General features: G+C 42.8%; 1 protein-coding gene across 1 annotated transcript in view; it reads right to left on the bottom strand.

The window, feature by feature from the left end:
* The window catches only part of PTPRE (protein tyrosine phosphatase receptor type E), an 895,414-nt gene that overhangs the window by 444,790 nt on the left and 431,106 nt on the right, over nt 1–19,518 (bottom strand). Inside the window, exon 4 of the mRNA XM_085606227.1 lies at nt 14,590–14,705. Within this exon, the coding sequence (XP_085462353.1) occupies nt 14,590–14,701 (112 nt within the window). The 5' untranslated portion in view covers nt 14,702–14,705. The remainder of the gene's footprint in view (nt 1–14,589; nt 14,706–19,518) is intronic.

Below are 19,518 nucleotides of genomic sequence, written 5' to 3' on the forward strand. Positions count from 1 at the left end.
TGAAAACTGCACAACACGGTGTATTTATATATATATGTATATATATTTTCGCTGAAAAAATCAAAGGTTACAGGGACGTTATAGTTAGGAAATAGAATTAAAAAAACCTTAGAAATTCACTAAAAAACCAAAGGTTACAGGGACTTACGTTATGGTAAGGTTCCGATTTTACACACACAACGCCATACAAATTCGGCAGTTATAGTTATCTCAAGTAAATATATCTTGTGCACTAAGGTAACTATAACTCACGACCCCGCCATGCACAGTTTACTAATCCATAATTTTACGGCAATTGTTGCAGTGATATCAATGATGTCATAGAAGATGTAATGAGTGATGTAATATGATGGGTACCTTAGGGCATGAGTTATAGTTACTTGAGCAAACTATAAGTATAACTGCTGAATTTCTATGGTCTTGTGTGTGTGTAAAACTATGATGTCCCCATAACCTTTGTTTTTTTAGTGAATTTCTAAGGTTTAAAAAAAATTCTACTTCATAAATATAATGTCCCTGTGATCATTATTTTTTCTTTCAGTAAATTTCTTGTTTTTTTAACATAAAGTAATATTTAATTACCATATATTAATCCAAACGCCGTTGCGCATGCCAGGCCCTGCAACCAACCCCTGTATGCAGCCAATCCCATGCCACGCACAGCCTTCAGCCATGTGCAGCAGGGGATTGGATAACCCCCTGCATGCAGCCAACCCCACGCTGCCCACGGCCTTCGACCATGCGCAGCGGGTGGGTTAGGCGCTGGACCTGGCCTGTGGCCCTACAACCAACCCCCCGAATACAGCCAACCCCATGCAGCGCACAGCTTCTGGCCGGGCACTGAAGGTGATTGGCCACAGGGCCTGGCCTGCAGCCAGGCCCTATGGCCAATGCCCCAAAGTCATCCACCCTGAGAGGGAGGCAAGCAGCCTTCATCCAGGGAAGATTTTGGCATTGAGGACCCCATCACCCCGGGCTGACATATTTTGTGGGAGGGCATGTGTCCCCCACCCTGGGCCAATTTTGTCCCCAAGGACCCCATCCCCCAGGGCCAGGCCAATTTTTTTAGGGGATTTGTTACATGAATCACTCCCCGGGCCTCACCATCTCCCGGGTCCCACCATGGTATAAATGGGGGAGGGGGGCACGCAGCCCCCCTCCCTGTGATGATTTTGGCCCCGGAGACCCCATTTCCTGGGATCTGGTCATATTGTAAATGGGGAAGGGGGCATGCAGTGCCCCTCCCAGGCCTATTTCGGCCCTCGGGATGTCATCTACTCGTGTCCGACCATATTGTAAATGGGGAGGAGGGCATGCAACCCCCCTTCTGGGCCAATTTGGCCTCGGGCACCCCATCCCTGAGTCCCACCATGTGTTTAAAGGGGAAGGAGGCACGCCGCCAATCTCCCTGGGTTGAATGTTGGCTGCAGGGACCCGAACCCCAGGGTTCTGCCAAGAAAGGGTAGGTGCCCTGGAGCCAACCAGGCCACCCACTGCATCCAAGGCCCCCATAGCCCAGATGGCTCCCAGCATCCAGCGGGGTCCAGGAAGGAGGGCCTTGCGACCCACCTCCCTGTTTTTTGGGCTTTGCCGAGCCCCAGGAGTTGGGGTCCCTGGGCCCGAAATGAGCTTAGGGAAGGGGGCTACAGCCCCTGTCATTTTTCAAGCCTGGGCCCCTAGGGGTGGTGGTCCCCTGGGCTAAAATCGGCCTGGGAGTGTGGCCACATGCCCTCCTCCCACTATTACTAAGGCTGGGCTTGGGGGGGTTGGGGTCTCTGGGGCCAATATCGGCCCAGGGAGGTGGGCCACAAGCACCTCCCTCCCCCAAAATAACATCTCAAATACCCCCCCCCCCCGGGGTTCTGGCCCACCCAGGAGGCAAAAATAAATATCAAGTGCAGGAGACTGTGCTTGCTTTTCTTTAAATAATGTTGCAGTGAACCCAAAAAAAATTCAAAAAACATTTCTGGGCCCTGGCGAGGCCTAGGGGTTGAGAATATTCCTCGCCTGTCCCCTTGTCTGTTTTTAAATGTTTTTTCTCAGCCCAAGATGGCTGCCACCACTTCCTGTTTGATGTGGTGGCAGCCAATCATATATCACCATGAGATCTGTCAGTTCTGCGGAGGACTCATTTCCCTAGATATACCTATTTTTTTTTAGAACTCAAAAGGTATTTACACCAAATTACATCTAGTACTCTTTCTGGACCAAGATCTACATTTCTGCCAAATTTGGTGTAATTCCGTTCAGTGGTTTGGGCTGTAGTCGTCTTCAAAATCCCTCTGAGAAATTACAGGGGAAAAATGCATTTTAGGACCTCTATTTTTACTTGGACCCGCTTGACGAATAACCCTGAGACTTTCCAAACAGCAGCTGAAGTGATTGGCAAACTAGTTTTGAACATTTTGTGAAGATTAGTCAAACGGCGCTAAAGTTATTAGCAAAACAAAAACACATTTCCTATGGCAACTTGGTCCTACTGACGAATCATAGATAATATAAGGTCAGATGCAAATCTCTAAAAATAATGGACGATTCATTCTTCACAAGAGACTTAGGCAGTCTCGGGCCTTAATTTGGTCCCTGGAATTATCAGGTTTCCGCCTTCCATCCGCTCCCTGTACCTTGCATGTAATAGACTATTTTCTGCATTACATATTTAACATTGAATATACTTATGCAGTTTTTTTTTGTTAATTGTCACCATACAGTGGACACTCTGCCATTACTATGGCTTTACAGAACAGTATCTCTACAGCCAACCCTTTGAGGGTTGACTTGGCCTGTGTCATGTAATAACATTTTTAAAGTCCAGATATGTGCAAATAGCATGTTTGCATTATATGGATTCCATATAATGCAAACATGATTTGGTGAAAACTTCAAGACAGCTTTTGACTCATCACTACCTGCATAGACCATTCTGACCCTTCCCAGGGCATGGGCTCCAATCATCAATATGATCGTTCAGAGATCTGACAGTCATGATATCTCTCCAGGATTACTCAGTTCTCTGCCACTCCAAGGATTCCGGGTCAGAACTCATTGACCAATGCTCAGTCTGACACATGGAACCCGCAAGGACATTCTTGGACTGTTCTTAATCGAATATAACAACGTAAAAGAGAGGGGCTCTCTGCCGCAAATAGGGGTAGAGCACCGATAGACAAAAGTCAAGAGAAGAATTCCCCTATTTGGCACGTCACCAGATAAACTCACAGATTCTTACTCACAACCAAACAATCAATCACCAGAACCAACACCATTGTCTTAACCAAATCTGGACTCGTAATTAAAAATTTCTATATTTTATTAGAAACAATGACATGATAAAAATTGTTTTTATAATAATCACAAGACAGTATGAAAACTTTTAATCTCTCAGTGAGCTTGGCTGCATGCTCGTACATATCCATTATAGTACACCCAGTCCCTAAGTGGGAACGAGCACGCAGTTTTCTTTAACATGTCATGCTGAATTCCACTCACCACACGGGGGCCCACTGAAGAATGTTCCTCGCCCTGACATGGCGCACGGAACAACAAATAGAACTATAATCAATGTTGTCCGTCTTCACTGACCTCGCTCCTCACAACCAATGGGGAAGCACATATGGACATTTAAACGGAGGCAAGGTGACTAACAAACACTAGAGGCATTGATAAAGGCGTAATGCTGAAACCGGTCTGCCTGAAATAAAATCCTTGAAGCATGTAAAATCCGAGGAGTGCTTTGTTTATTCCTGTTGGGAATTGTTGAAGAATAATTTTTCGTGAAAGCCACCTTCACGACAACGACACCCGCCCGTGAGCTGTTCGGCAGTGAGTGGCATTTGATGGAGAGCATTTGTGAACTGCCTGAACCGCCGCCACTTACCAGGAAGATGCTAAACATCGACACCACGTCGTCATTTACTATAAATGAAAGGAATCCAGTTACAAAACAGGAACCTGTGTTTTCATCGCTGTGTTAAGTGGAGCACGGCAGGGCGAGGAACATTCTTCAGTGGGCCCCCGTGTGGTGAGTGGAATTCAGCATGACATGTTAAAGAAAACTGCGTGCTCGTTCCCACTTAGGGACTGGGTGTACTATAATGGATATGTACGAGCATGCAGCCAAGCTCACTGAGAGATTAAAAGTTTTCATGCTGACATGGCGCACGGAACAACAAATAGAACTATAATCAATGTTGTCCGTCTTCACTGACCTCGCTCCTCACAACCAATGGGGAAGCACATATGGACATTTAAACGGAGGCAAGGTGACTAACAAACACTAGAGGCATTGATAAAGGCGTAATGCTGAAACCGGTCTGCCTGAAATAAAATCCATGAAGCATGTAAAATCCGAGGAGTGCGTTGTTTATTCCTGTTGGGAATTGTTGAAGAATAATTTTTCGTGAAAGCCACCTTCACGACAACGACACCCGCCCGTGAGCTGTTCGGCAGTGAGTGGCATTTGATGGAGAGCATTTGTGAACTGCCTGAACCGCCGCCACTTACCAGGAAGATGCTAAACATCGACACCACGTCGTCATTTACTATAAATGAAAGGAATCCAGTTACAAAACAGGAACCTGTGTTTTCATCGCTGTGTTAAGTGGAGCACGGCAGGGCGAGGAACATTCTTCAGTGGGCCCCCGTGTGGTGAGTGGAATTCAGCATGACATGTTAAAGAAAACTGCGTGCTCGTTCCCACTTAGGGACTGGGTGTACTATAATGGATATGTACGAGCATGCAGCCAAGCACACTGAGAGATTAAAAGTTTTCATGCTGACATGGCGCACGGAACAACAAATAGAACTATAATCAATGTTGTCCGTCTTCACTGACCTCGCTCCTCACAACCAATGGGGAAGCACATATGGACATTTAAACGGAGGCAAGGTGACCAACAAACACTAGAGGCATTGATAAAGGCGTAATGCTGAAACCGGTCTGCCTGAAATAAAATCCTTGAAGCATGTAAAATCCGAGGAGTGCGTTGTTTATTCCTGTTGGGAATTGTTGAAGAATAATTTTTCGTGAAAGCCACCTTCACGACAACGACACCCGCCCGTGAGCTGTTCGGCAGTGAGTGGCATTTGATGGAGAGCATTTGTGAACTGCCTGAACCGCCGCCACTTACCAGGAAGATGCTAAACATCGACACCACGTCGTCATTTACTATAAATGAAAGGAATCCAGTTACAAAACAGGAACCTGTGTTTTCATCGCTGTGTTAAGTGGAGCACGGCAGGGCGAGGAACATTCTTCAGTGGGCCCCCGTGTGGTGAGTGGAATTCAGCATGACATGTTAAAGAAAACTGCGTGCTCGTTCCCACTTAGGGACTGGGTGTACTATAATGGATATGTACGAGCATGCAGCCAAGCTCACTGAGAGATTAAAAGTTTTCATGCTGACATGGCGCACGGAACAACAAATAGAACTATAATCAATGTTGTCCGTCTTCACTGACCTCGCTCCTCACAACCAATGGGGAAGCACATATGGACATTTAAACGGAGGCAAGGTGACTAACAAACACTAGAGGCATTGATAAAGGCGTAATGCTGAAACCGGTCTGCCTGAAATAAAATCCTTGAAGCATGTAAAATCCGAGGAGTGCGTTGTTTATTCCTGTTGGGAATTGTTGAAGAATAATTTTTCGTGAAAGCCACCTTCACGACAACGACACCCGCCCGTGAGCTGTTCGGCAGTGAGTGGCATTTGATGGAGAGCATTTGTGAACTGCCTGAACCGCCGCCACTTACCAGGAAGATGCTAAACATCGACACCACGTCGTCATTTACTATAAATGAAAGGAATCCAGTTACAAAACAGGAACCTGTGTTTTCATCGCTGTGTTAAGTGGAGCACGGCAGGGCGAGGAACATTCTTCAGTGGGCCCCCGTGTGGTGAGTGGAATTCAGCATGACATGTTAAAGAAAACTGCGTGCTCGTTCCCACTTAGGGACTGGGTGTACTATAATGGATATGTACGAGCATGCAGCCAAGCTCACTGAGAGATTAAAAGTTTTCATGCTGACATGGCGCACGGAACAACAAATAGAACTATAATCAATGTTGTCCGTCTTCACTGACCTCGCTCCTCACAACCAATGGGGAAGCACATATGGACATTTAAACGGAGGCAAGGTGACTAACAAACACTAGAGGCATTGATAAAGGCGTAATGCTGAAACCGGTCTGCCTGAAATAAAATCCTTGAAGCATGTAAAATCCGAGGAGTGCGTTGTTTATTCCTGTTGGGAATTGTTGAAGAATAATATATATATATATATATATATATATATATATATATATATATATAAGGCCTATTGGCTTTGCTAGGGTGTCTCCTTATTAATGCCAATAACCACATGTTAAACTTTAGCAAAGTGCCTCTATGATATCACCATTAAAACCGATGGGAACATTCATATTTAGTCATTATTAGTGTATGTATTGCAGTGTTTGCCAATAAATCTTTCGAAAAAGCATTAATGTACATAACAACACAAAACATATGTGTTGGAGTTTTGTTTTTCTTTACAGTCCAAAGAGCATCTAATGCAGTCATAGGAATAGCCATAATGGCTCCTGTACTCCGCTCCAAAACCCAAAAGCTCCAGCTCTGGGAGTATTTAAAATTCTGTGAAACATCACCTGGTGTCTTTCAAACTTGGTCTCAGGATACCTAGAGTTACTTTTAAAAACAGTTTCTGAGGGGGCTGCTGCACTTCTTGCTGCCCTCACAACACTCAAAGAATACGTTAGGGACATCTCTACGTCTGCGTAGTACGTAATAGGGCATGTAGGTTTAGAGGCCCAGCAGATTTCCTGTGCTTACATGTGTGCACTGCTGAATGTCTGCTGTCATTTTAACGGTAGCCTGACTTTCTAGACTTTCTTTAAAAGTAAATTGTGTGTAAGCTCGACCTTGGTGGTTAGGGCACCTCAAAAGTGACAATCTACCATATTGTTACATATTAGGCACCCCCAGGTCTCCCATGGGTGTCCCATGGGTGGGGGGCCATGTAACTATAAGCAGGGACATTATAAAAGATGTTGTATATGCCCTGGTGAGGAAAAACTGCCCATTTCATTTTTTCCCATTGTAGGTTACTTAGCTCCATAGGCTAACATTGCAATATTTTATTTAGATATAACTATTGCTAGGAAAGGAGGGAAATATCATTTAAGGACTCAGAAGATTGGTATTGATAAAGTCAACAACATGCCACTATTGAATTTATCATAACTAGTACAGAAGAGAGGTTTTATAAGCCAAAATCCAGCTTTCTAGTGGTCTCTGCTGACTGATTAGCCTTAATAGGCTTGGCCAGGCTGCTTTGATTAGGTGATAACTGGCCTGGCAGAAGCAGAGGTTACCTTATAGAGAGAACTCTGTAACTGGGGAGGATGCATCGTGCAGAGGGGGCTGTGTAAATCAAACCTCAGCTCAAAGAGACAGCAGATCAGTAAATAATGCCTGGTGTACCTACCCTCACACCCTCTGCCCCAGCCAGATAGCAGGTTTAGGACAGGAATTTGCAACAGTTCAGGGTGGAAGAGCTAATGGAAATGAGCCACACTATGGATTGTTTAGCTAACTCTTACTCCTCTGGAGAGAAATCACCCATGTTGGAATTTGGAAGTGCAGTGCTTTGTGGGACAAGAAGATGTCACACTGTGGAGAAAGTTGTCATGCTTTTGGGTGGCACCCAGCATCTCATTGGACCGAGGTGCCCCCTGCTTGTTGTCCCAGAACACTGAATAAATATGTGAGAGCTGCATAGTCTCACAGATCTGCTGCCTGAAACTACAAGGACTGGCCTGCAGGAATCTAGATTTGCACCCAAAGGCCTGCACTTTGAATGACTGTGCCTGCTGCACAATCCGGTGCTAAAGCCCTGGGGACTGTGCCTTGCTTCAAGAAGGATTAAAGAGTGGTCTCCATGCGGGCTACAGGCCACCAGAACCGACCTGCATCATCTCCACTAAGAGTCCCCATCCTGGAGTGCGTCCAGTAGACTTTTAAGGATTTGGTCAGGTGCATTGCGGGAATTGTGGTCCAGACATCCTAGAGACCATCTAGGAGATTCAAGACCTTTGGATTGGTGATTTGGACACTTTGAACCTACAGGGAGACCTTCAGGAAGCCCCTCCTGAAGTTTGGAGAACTTTGGAGCGCTTTGGTGAGAAAGCTCCATGTGGTGACCAACCCGACGTCGAGAGGCAAGCTGACTACCTTCAACCGCGACCAGGCCAGGATTTCAGGTCTGCCCCAATGAAAGCCCTCATGCAAAGTCAAGCCGATAAACCCTCTCCAAATCTGGCTGGCTGTGGAGGGTTGAGCAGCGTCGGAATAAAAAGCTCCAGAAAAGTTTCTAAGTGTGTAGGTAAATTTTTGAGAGGGGCCTTCTGCTTAGTGTATCCGACCAGGGCCCCATCGCAGTCGGCCTCAAACGTTAACTTTGTCCCGGTCAAATACGACCTGGTGTCCCAGAGTGGCGCTATAGGTTTTCAAGCACAATGAAGTGGTTAATCTTTAAAAACTCATATCTCCGGTTCCCCACATTAGATATTTATGACTTTGATGTCTATTTGTTCGTAAAAAATATTTCCTATTTTTTTAAGTGATGTGGAATTTAGATTGTGTGCTGTGTCTTATTTATTTGATGTATTGGTGTTTTTAAATGCTTTACACTCCTGTCCCCTAAGTTAGGCCTGACAGCTCGTTGTCAGCTACCAAGGGTTGAGTGAGGGGCTAATTTGCTGAGACCTTTATTGGACTATAAAGTGTTGGTGGCCTTATTACTAGTGGTAGGTGCATACTTACTGCTACCAATAACCCACTTTCCAACACTTTCTATTGGCTTCAAATGCAATATCTCATTCTGCATTTGAAAGTCTGTATTCTAGAGTAGTAGTAGATCTATATGTTCCAACATGGCCCAATGGTATTGCTACGATAACACCAGAGAAAAAAACGCGATTACGGCAGAATTAGTTTTAGAACTTTAATCCTATTTATTTAGAGTGAACGTAGGAGCCCTTCTGCATTCAAGCTGTGAATTTGCTTAACAAGTATTACATTAGCTTTCATTGCTCTACTGCACTGCATTCATTCGGGTTGTGTCCATCACTCCTTTATATTAATTAAATTAATTCCACGTTTCTTGCGTTCTCTTTTGTTAACAATTACAGTATTCCTGTTAGGACATGGTCAGCTTCCCCTCTGTTAACTTTAAAAAAACATAAGAGCCTGTCTGTATTCCATCACTCGTTGACATTTTCTCCTTTCCCTTCTCTTACAGTTTGCCAATGCTGCAACTATCGTTACATAATATGCTTAACTCTCTTTTCAGAAAACGCGATTTCTCGTAATTTTTTCATTTTTCACCCAAACTATGAAACATCTACAGGTTTCTCTATTCTATTCCATTTCCTTCACTAGCTGATTGAAAACCCTCAGCTTACTCATAGTACACTGTATAGTATTTTATTTACTACATTGGAGAATGAAATATTCTTCTGAGACCTTACATATGTTACCCATACGGTATAGAGTAAAGTGATAAATAAAATAATTTGATAACGTAGCTGCACCGAAGTTTAACGAGATTCATTAGAAAGGGAGAACAGGAGAAACAATGAAGTAGCTGTGTTTGTGAGATGGATGGAACTGAAATATAGTGCGCTATATGCTATTTTGCTAAACGAAAAACAAAAACGAGCAAAGTCTGTAGTCCTTTTTCAAGATCAATGACATAAACAATTATCTGGATCTTTGCTCTGTGAAATAGGTCAAATTTTCCAGCTACATACAAAGAGTTGCAACACACACCTGGCAGCATGGCTTCTTACAAGGGTACACCACGACGAACAACCCCCCTGCACAATGCCGAAAGAGACTGGAAGTGGTCAAGAGAGATCTATAATTTGTCTAAAGTATAAAGGTTCAAATTTTATTAAGTGATTATGAATGGTTTATTCTTCCTAATCTATGCCTTTTAGCTGAAACAGTGACAGAAAAAACAAATAAGTGAGATAAAATGTAAGCAGCACAAATTAACAATTAGCGCTGTCAAAATATGTTAGAGGGTGGAAAGAAATACTTCTCCACATACATAAATGGAGAGGAAAATTCTAACGAAATCAGGACTACGTTATCTATGAAGGAAGTAAACCATTTGCAGCAGAGGGGCAGAAAAATCACTTATTTAATGTTTTGCTTCAGTCTCTAAGAAAGCAGGTGAAAACAGTTGGTTTCAGATCGATTGAACACATTTAATATTAAAGGCAGCTACATTGGGGGTTGAGAAATGAAGGAACGTCGAATGTATAAACATACAGACATACCAGGACCAGAGACCAATGCTATTGCTGAGGTATTTCATATTCAATGGAAAATGCACTTGGAAAATTCTTGGAAATCTGTGACGTTGGAGAGGACCTGACAACATCAAAAATGGTGCTGGAAATTAAGGTCAAAGAGACTCCATTGAATATCATAAAGCATATTACAACACAAAATACGGAAAAATGCATGGAAGAACCCAACCAGGAAGGGGGGTCAGTGATTTAAAGACTCACTGCTGACACGTGATGTGAAATGCTGATTGGAATTACAATCTCCTGCTAGGACAACTGAGCCTGCCACTCTACCCAGGTTAATACAGTGAGCACCATGACATTAGGTGATAATAACACTCTTTATTAATATTGTTCAGAAGTGGCAGACGCAAAATATATAAATAACCAGTTCTTATTATTTTTAGTACAGAAGAACCAACAAAATGGTGACCCAATAAACAGTTTCCAACATGGGGATAGTGTTGAAAAAATGCACGATATTCAAAAAAATTACTCTGTTTTTAGAAACCGTTGTGTATGTTGATTATTGGAAGCACAGCTAAGAGTCAATGTTTGGCACTTGTTGGACTCAATAGAAACCTGATGTGCAGGGAGCTTTTTCATACAAAACAAACAAAAAAAGAATTATGATAAGACTCAGATTCTTCATTTTGAGAGGAGTTAATTCAATGGGATTTAGTGCGAGAATGGCCTTTATATGGCTTTCCTTGTTGTTTTGGCTATCTTTTAAGAGGTTTAGTACTAAATTCAGGGCTAATACTTTACAACAACTATTTAAAGCCTACCAAGCTAAAGTTACAGCCATTCTGACATATGGTTGTCCTATTCAGTACCTAGTCTATTTAAATTCTATAGAGTCTTTTATAGATGCTCCATGGACAAAATGGCACAGCTTTCAAGCTAGTTTCATTGTGGTACTGTATGACAATCAGACCATTTTGAAATTCCCTTTAAAGTGGATTGCATTAGAAACATGGTTGGGAAGCAAAATGAAAATATGCTAAGATAACTTTTGAACACAATTGATTGGTAATCCAAACTTAACGTAACAATATGCAGACCCAATAACTATGTCCAAATAATTTTAAAGCTGCACAGAACGAACCAATGAAAATGTTTTATCACAAAGCAGATCTTTGAATACTAAAACAGTCTTCCATTTTTAGAACTAATTTTACAGGGAACTTTGATATTAGGGACAGCGTTATCCTAAAATTGTCCAGCAGATATAGCTAAATATATGTGGATAACATTTTTCCTTACATGAGTTTTTTAGAGCATGGGACAAAAGGAGAAAACATGTAGATGATGCAATTTGGCTGTAGATGGGTCTCAGGATGCAACATATGTGTATAGTTGCATCCAGCACAAGGTATAGGGTTGGTTCTTCTATACTATGATCGCAGCCACTGGTGGTGGGGCATGCCAGTTATCGGAGCAGGAGAAAAGCTGCTGCTATGATTCTTATTGGTCAGCTCGTTCCTTCTGTGGATGGAGGACAGGTTGCCAAAAAGTGCACTTGTCAGTAAAATTAAGGCCAGAAAAGATCCACAAAATGGAGGACTAAGGTTAAATTCATATATCATGCAACTGAATACTGTGTGCAGCTGAGGAAGGTCTTCTAGAACGTCCCTAGAGACTCAAAAAATCCATGACATGGCTAATTCTTTCTGGAACAACATAATCACCTTCCTTCAATAGGAAAATCAATATTTTTGCTGTGTTTCGCCTGCTTAATATCTCTGGACTTCAGTTGTTTTGACCCTCTGCACTGGATGTGGCCTTAAAAACTGTTTTAACTGTGTTTGATATTTTAAAATTAACGGGATATTTATTTTCAAATTGGCTTATGTGTCACTCAGGTGTTGTACCCATCTATGTACAGGACACTTGTACAGTTGTAAGAAGAGCACACATGGAGAACAAAAGTAAAGTATGTAGTGTCCCACCTGTCTCTGCAGTGCCTGAAATAGGGCACACATTTGTGGCAAATAGCTGGTTATTGCCACTTCGAGTGACTCGCCAGACAGGGCCCATGATGGAGGTAGGAAGCCCCTAAGGATTACTAAGAGAGACTTCTGTGTTTGAATAAATTCCAGTTATACTTTCTAGTTCAGAGAGTTGAACCAGGTGACCCAATGGGGCCTGGAGAATCTCACCCAGTAGTGGCTCACGTAAGATTTTTGCTGGTGCTGAAAGTCAGGAGAGAGCAGCCTGCATGTTTGCTGCATTAAACTGTAGGGTAGTTTGGCTGCAACGCGGCACATACATAGAGCAAGAAATGTGATGTCCTGCTGCTGTTCTATGAGAGGGGACATTGTGAGTTTTGTAAGATCTGGTTAGTCCTCTTTACCATTACTGACTGGTTTAACTTTTAAAACTTTCCTTTACATCCCCCAAGAAAAGAATCTGCTTGGAACTAAATAGGAAACAATTCTATCCTGCCTTGAGTTCTGAATAAGTCAATCCTGCCAGCCGGAGTATTGCAGAGATTTGTCTGCCTTGAACCTTTACTCCAACATTGTGCTCCAGGACCAGTGGTGCAGACTCCTACTGATACACGTGGGTAACGAGAGTTACAACCCTGGGGCCTACTTGTCCATTTGTAACTTCCTTTGTGTGGCTGAAGTGTATAGAAGATGCAGAGAGAGAGGAAGAAATTGCATACCTGCAAACCTTATAGTAGACCAATTTGAGCATGACATTTGTTGTACGAACCCTCATGCAACTGGAAAAAATGGACTGAAGGAGCAGGAAAGAGTCCATACAGTTTGAGGATTTTTCTTTAAGGTAGAAATGGTTTCAACAATTGCAGGAAGGAACAGGACCACTGGACAATCCTTACCTGAAAAAAGACACATCTACAGTAGCCCCATTTAGCTTTAGCTCGTGAACCTTTGTGAGGGGAGATTAAAGGGTAGAGCTGGACCGCTTAAAGAAATAACCTAACCTAGTTGATCTATCTCTAGCTACATCTTCAATTATTCAATTCATCAACGCTGCAGAAATGTTCTAAGATTAAATGAAACACTTAGTAGTAATGGACTCCAGACTGGTTGAGGTATTTCATGAAGATTTATTGTAAGTTGTTAAGTAGCCTGGAACAAGCCCCACCAGGAGCAGCCAGCAGGCAGCTCAGCCCCATCATAACTGTGGCTTATCTTCAACCAGCACCCAACATTTATTTATTTATTTATTTAATCATTTGTAAAGCGCGACAGCTACCTCCAACGGAGGTGTCCCGGCGCTAGCATCCAGAGAAGGCATGCAGAGGGTAGCGAGGAGAGAGAGACGTTAGACGGAGCTCGTGAGGTCAAACAGCCAAGTTTTAAGGGCCTTTCTGAAAGGGAGTTCAGCTTTAATCTGGCGTAGGTGGTTAGGCATCATGTTCCACATAGTAGCCGTTTTTACTACAAAGGCCCTCCCTCCAATTCGGGCTTTCCTAAAGCGTGGAGTGGCAAGGAGGTTCAGGTTGCTGGAGCGTAAGGTTCTGGCGTTCTGATATTTTTGCATCACAGTGCAGAGGCATTCCACTAGAAGGGCATGAAGTGGGTAAAGGCATACATAGGAATACACAATAGGCAGGATGCAACACACTTTTACTGGGTCCAACCACAAACTACAACCCAACTTCATACGCCAGTGGTGCTTAGATCGCAGTCAATTGCATGTATGATATTAACAACAGTGAGAAATAATTTTTCTAATGGCTTGCTATAGGTCGTTTTTGTCATCCCTGTAACTTATGATCCCTACCAATTGTTCATCTTTTCAGTTGTACATTTCTTATTACATTTTTGTACTTTTTATCTAAATTGCCTTGGGCCATTAACTATATTGCTTCTTGGCTACATGTTTCAGATATACCAAATGTATTTTCTCTATGAAAGGGCTTGCTACTTGTGCCAAGTAACCCAGGGTGAGCCAGGCATTCCTTACAGTATCAGGTTTAACTTTGTGAGTCTGTTTTTCGGGATTTCTGAGAACTCAGTTACAGATCATATAAATATCTCTTTGCCAGGGCCTAGCATGCTCATATTCAGGAGAGGTTTACCTAGTATTGTAATCAAAGTGGATTAATCAGTTATAAACGTTAGCATTAACCATGATCTATGATCAGCAATGTCTGCAACAATGCTCTGTACTTCACTGATGCCGCAAGTAGAGAAAACATAAATAGATGGTTAATACAATTCTATGTAGGTAGAAATAAATCAGTTCTTACTTCTGTTGCTTGCATATGAGGATGCTGTCACATTTTCCTCTGCTGTTATTGCCTTTGGAAGTTTAAGGAAACCAATGCACAAAACTAGAGGTGAAAAGTAGTGTTCCGTCATGTTTCTGTAAAGGCAATCAAAATACATTATAGAGATACATTTTATTGATTACATTCAAAATTATTTAACAGTGTCAGATTCAAACAGTTTTAAAAATTGCAAAAACTACATTCTTTAATTTTGTTCTTCCACATGTATTCCAACCCACATTTTAGAGCATGAGCTGGTGTTTTTACTTTTAAATATAATGCAAACAGAAGGCAGTGACCTAAAGATGTCAGTCTAAATATAAAGATGTGTGCTGTTCCTAGCGGGTGAGACTGGAAGACGGAGGCCTACTATAATCTAGAAATCAGTGAAATCAGGAGAAACTTCCTTCTTTAGGAAAAAGACCCTCACACATCCAGCCAGCTAGATGTCATGCTTCATCATCAGGAGTTAAGAACAATGGTTCAAGGATGGCCCAAAAGGGTCCAATAGAAAAGGTGACCCAGGCAGGGTCACTTGTTTTTTAAGATAAGTGAAATCAATTCCGTAGGGAGCAGGAGACAAAGTACGTAAAGGGTCATGTAGGTCAAAAGATAGCAGGTATTTATTTAAACAAAGTCAATTTTAGAATGCTCACAAAATAAGAAAAGCGTGGTGTGAAATAGTGATAGTAGTTTTAAAAAGACATCGCATTGACAACAATATAGTAGTTGAATTCCATAATTGATCTTTACAAGTTATAAAGATTTCATGTTGTGGGGTGGTCGACGGCGTTTCGAACCCAATTATTGGGGTTCATCTTCAGGACAGTGGTGAGCATGTATTTTGAAGTTAAACTGCCCGTAAAGTTCCTAGAGTCTCCAAAGTGGGAGGCAGGGGCTTCAAAGGTTAATTATTTGAAAACAAGCAGCTTGGCAGTACATAGATCCGCCTGGAGAATGTAATTTTCTTTAGAGGGGCGACAGGGCAGTGAATGGGAGCCTGAGGCCGAGCAGTCAGAGACGTCCTGCAGCTGTTGGGGCTGGCCGCATTCATCAGCTATATTGTTGTCAATGCGATGTCTTTTTAAAACTACTATCACTATTTCACACCACGCTTTTCTTATTTTGTGAGCATTCTAAAATTGACTTTGTTTAAATAAATACCTGCTATCTTTTGACCTACATGACCCTTTACGTACTTTGTCTCCTGCTCCCTACGGAATTGATTTCACTTATCTTAAAAAACAAGTGACCCTGCCTGGGTCACCTTTTCTATTGGACCCTTTTGGGCCATCCTTGAACCATTGTTCTTAACTCTTCATTATCACCCCAGGTTCACATATCGGGGTACCCTTGTCTCCTAAAACCTCATGCTTCATCATCAGGTCTGCTCCGAATCGGGGCGGCGCTGCAATCCCCGATCGGCGCCCTTATCGGTGCCTTTTGATGGAGATCTTTTTTCCTTTAAAACCGGTTGGTGTAGTGCAGGTGAGGGCCCTAGGTGAAGTGTGTTCAAAAATGCAATTTTAAAACAAGTAGCTGGGGCCCAAAATGCCAAAATTTAATAAACAGGGTCCCACTCTTGACTAAAAACACAAGGACGCGCCTCCCTACTGCAAGGTAATAAGGTTGGCGCTAACCTTATTACCTTGCAGTAGGGAGGCGCGTCCGTGTGATTGCAGCGCCGCCCCGATTCGGAGCAGACCTGATGATGAAGCATGACATCTAGCTGGCTGGATGTGTGAGGGTCTTTTTCCTAAAGGAGGAAGTTTCTCCTGATTTCACTGATTTCTAGATTATAGTAGGCCTCCTTCTTCCAGTCACACCCGCTAGGAACAGCACACATCTTTATATTTAGACTTACGTTTGGGCTCCGTGTGCTGGACCTGTTCATAACAGCCCTCTGTTCCTCTTATTACATCTAAAGATGTCAGTGTCACACATAGGCATTGCACCTGAACATTCCATCGCTACAACTGCTCACCTGTTGTTTCTTCACACACACCCTTTGAATGTAACTTCTAAGCATAGGTCATATTTAGAGTTTGATAGCGAGCGGGGACCACCATAAATCTGCAGTGCCCTCACCCCGCCAAACCCAGTTCCTCCAGTCTATTTAAACTTAGGGGAAGCACCAGGTTTACACCAGTGGACATTCCGCGGGCTCTACTGGTGTAAACCTCAGACCTGGTGCGTCATCACCACAGGGTCACCAGGCATCAGTAACAACTGCCCTGTCCTGGATAGGCAAGACAACAGTTACCTCTTTTTCCCTGCCCCTTACGTAAGACATGGTTGACAAGGGTAGGAAAAATCAAGACTGGCACCCACATTGTTCATATATTTTTTATTATGTATGTATGATTGTGGTTGCATATACCACGGACATGGCCTAGGGTCATTCGAATGCTTTGCAAGAGTATAATTAACAACACTCATTGTGAGAATACATTACAGACACAACACAGGAAAAGTGAAAACAGACATTGGAGAGTGAGTGAAAGATCATAGATCCAGCCTGAATGTCAATCACAGAGAAGAGCTTTAAATTCATTTATAAAAGTAGCATGGCATCTGGTCATACAGAGGGTTGGAGGAAAGGATTTCCAGATTGTTGTTGCGCTTTCCGAAAATGATTGGTTCATGTATCATTCTTGTTAAATAGTGATGGGATTGTGCATTTCTTGAACCCTGTTTTGAACTTGAAAACTTAAATTTTTCAGTAAGGTAGATGGGTGAACAGGAACGCAAGGCTTTGTGTGTGGTGCAGGCAGTTTAAAGTTACGCTCTTGCCTCACTAGTAGGGGGGAGAAATGTCCAAATGTGGGGGAAAAGGACAGGAGAGGGGTCAAAGGGTGGGAGGAGTAAGATTAGTAGAGATTTGGAGGTTAAGCCAGGAGCAGGGCAGGGTGATAAAGAAGTGGGATGTGGGGTGAGAGGAAGGAGGAGAGGGTGGGTAGAAAAAAGGATTTGGGACAGGGCATATATCGGATAACTTGTGGGTGATGGGGGAAAGTTGTTGATGTGAAGATAAGATGTTGAAGGTCTTTTTTAATGGTGGACCGGGGTGAGAGGGTGGGAGTAGCTGATCTCCAAAGGAAGGGGATTATTGTCAGTGATGGGGAGGCTGGGGAGTAAATGAGTTGGGGTGAAGGGATTTGGCTAGTAGAATGCCTGAGTAGGAATTGAAGGGGGTCTGAGCAGAGTTTGTGGCTTATTGTCTAGAGGGGGACAGAGGTCTAAGAGAAGGAAAGAGAGTGTCACCAGGGCCAAGATTGTATCATTAGCTTAGAGCATGATTTTCCCATTGTTAAAGATGGAAATCAAATATCACAGTTTAGGCAACAGGGTGATGCACATTTGCATCCAAAGGGAATGGTTGTCAATGAGGAGACATTCAGATTCTTTTGTAAACAGCGGAACCGTAGGTCACTATTGTGCACGAAGAGGTCGAGGTCGGTTTTGAGGGTTCCATTCTAAAAGCAATGGAATTGATATGCAAATAGGGTTTCTAGAAATTCTGTTATGATCTTGTGTTTAAAGTTTGTCATCTAGTATTTTGAGAGATTCTGAGGGTAGGTGATCTTAAATACATTGACTTCAGATTTGGAGAAGCGTTTTGGGCTGGGTGTAATCCAACTGGGTTATTGTGATAGTTAAGGGGTGGGAACTTTGGTTAGGATAGACTAGGTCAGCTAAAAGAGAAAGCCTTTGTCAGTCAGACAGTCAGAATATCTTTATTTGGCTTAAATTATAGCCATAAAAGTACAAATAATTTACACAAATTGCATTAAAGAAACAAAAGAGAAAGAAATATATTCAAACAAACAATTGATTATAACATTCAGATCATGAAGACTATAGCAGATTAAAAAACAGTGCCTTATGTCTTCAACTAAAAAGCTTATATGACAGAGCTATTAATGCTGAAGAAATGCCCAACTGATGCATATTATCCTTAAAACACACAATAATATCAGGAATCTCATTACCCTGACGTAGGATAAATAACACTTGTAAAGTGCCAAGTGCTCAGGGCTTTCACATATCCTGCCCACTTGCTTGACGCATTCAGTGCATTTAACAGAGAAAGATTAAAAACAAAATCTTAAAAACCCACTTCACAAAATTATTAAATATGGACTTAAGATCCATAATCAAGGTGCTATGGGCTCATGCAGTTTCCTTATCTTTATGGCTTGTAATACAAAGTTAGTTACGGACAAGCAGGTTTTTTCTGAGGGTAGCTGTTGCAATACCAACAGTTTGCGGTTGCACCTCACCACTGGGAGGTCTCTCTCAATGCGCACAGCTAGAGATGATCAGTTATACTCAGTTAGATAACTGATCATCTCTAGATGTGCGCATTGAGGGACACCTCCCAGTGGGGGGGTGCAACCACAATCATTTAAACATGCCCGGGTTTAGAGGACGATACCTCAGCGCACGCCCAGGAACATAACAACAAGCAAACACACGGAGTAATTTGAATAATAGGAGTGATTGATTCAATAACCAGTGTAATACCCACAGTGCATGTGTGGCCCTAGATAGCCTTATGGCGCGCCATATTCGAAAAAGGTATTGTTTCCTCTGCAGAGCATAAAAGTACAAAAAAAATTAAAAAGTGCAAAGTGCTCTCGATATTACAAATGTCACAGCAGGGGCGTAACACAGGCCCCAGCAGCACCCGCGGTGCGGGGGGGCCCCAAGCTCCAGGGGGCCCCCTCAGCACAGCACTCTTGCCGGAGAGCTCTTGATTGAGTCCGGAGTGGGCCCCTTCCCGTTCCTTGCAGGGAGGCCCCCTCAATTTTCGTTACACCAGTGCGTCACAGGGGCAGACAGCGGGACTATCAAACCACGTACCATATTTTGGACAAGCAACCAGACAATGAACAGTATTTCATC

The sequence above is a fragment of the Triturus cristatus genome, chromosome 1_2 (genome assembly GCF_964204655.1).
Source record: "Triturus cristatus chromosome 1_2, aTriCri1.1, whole genome shotgun sequence".
NCBI classification, from domain to species: Eukaryota; Metazoa; Chordata; class Amphibia; order Caudata; family Salamandridae; genus Triturus; species Triturus cristatus.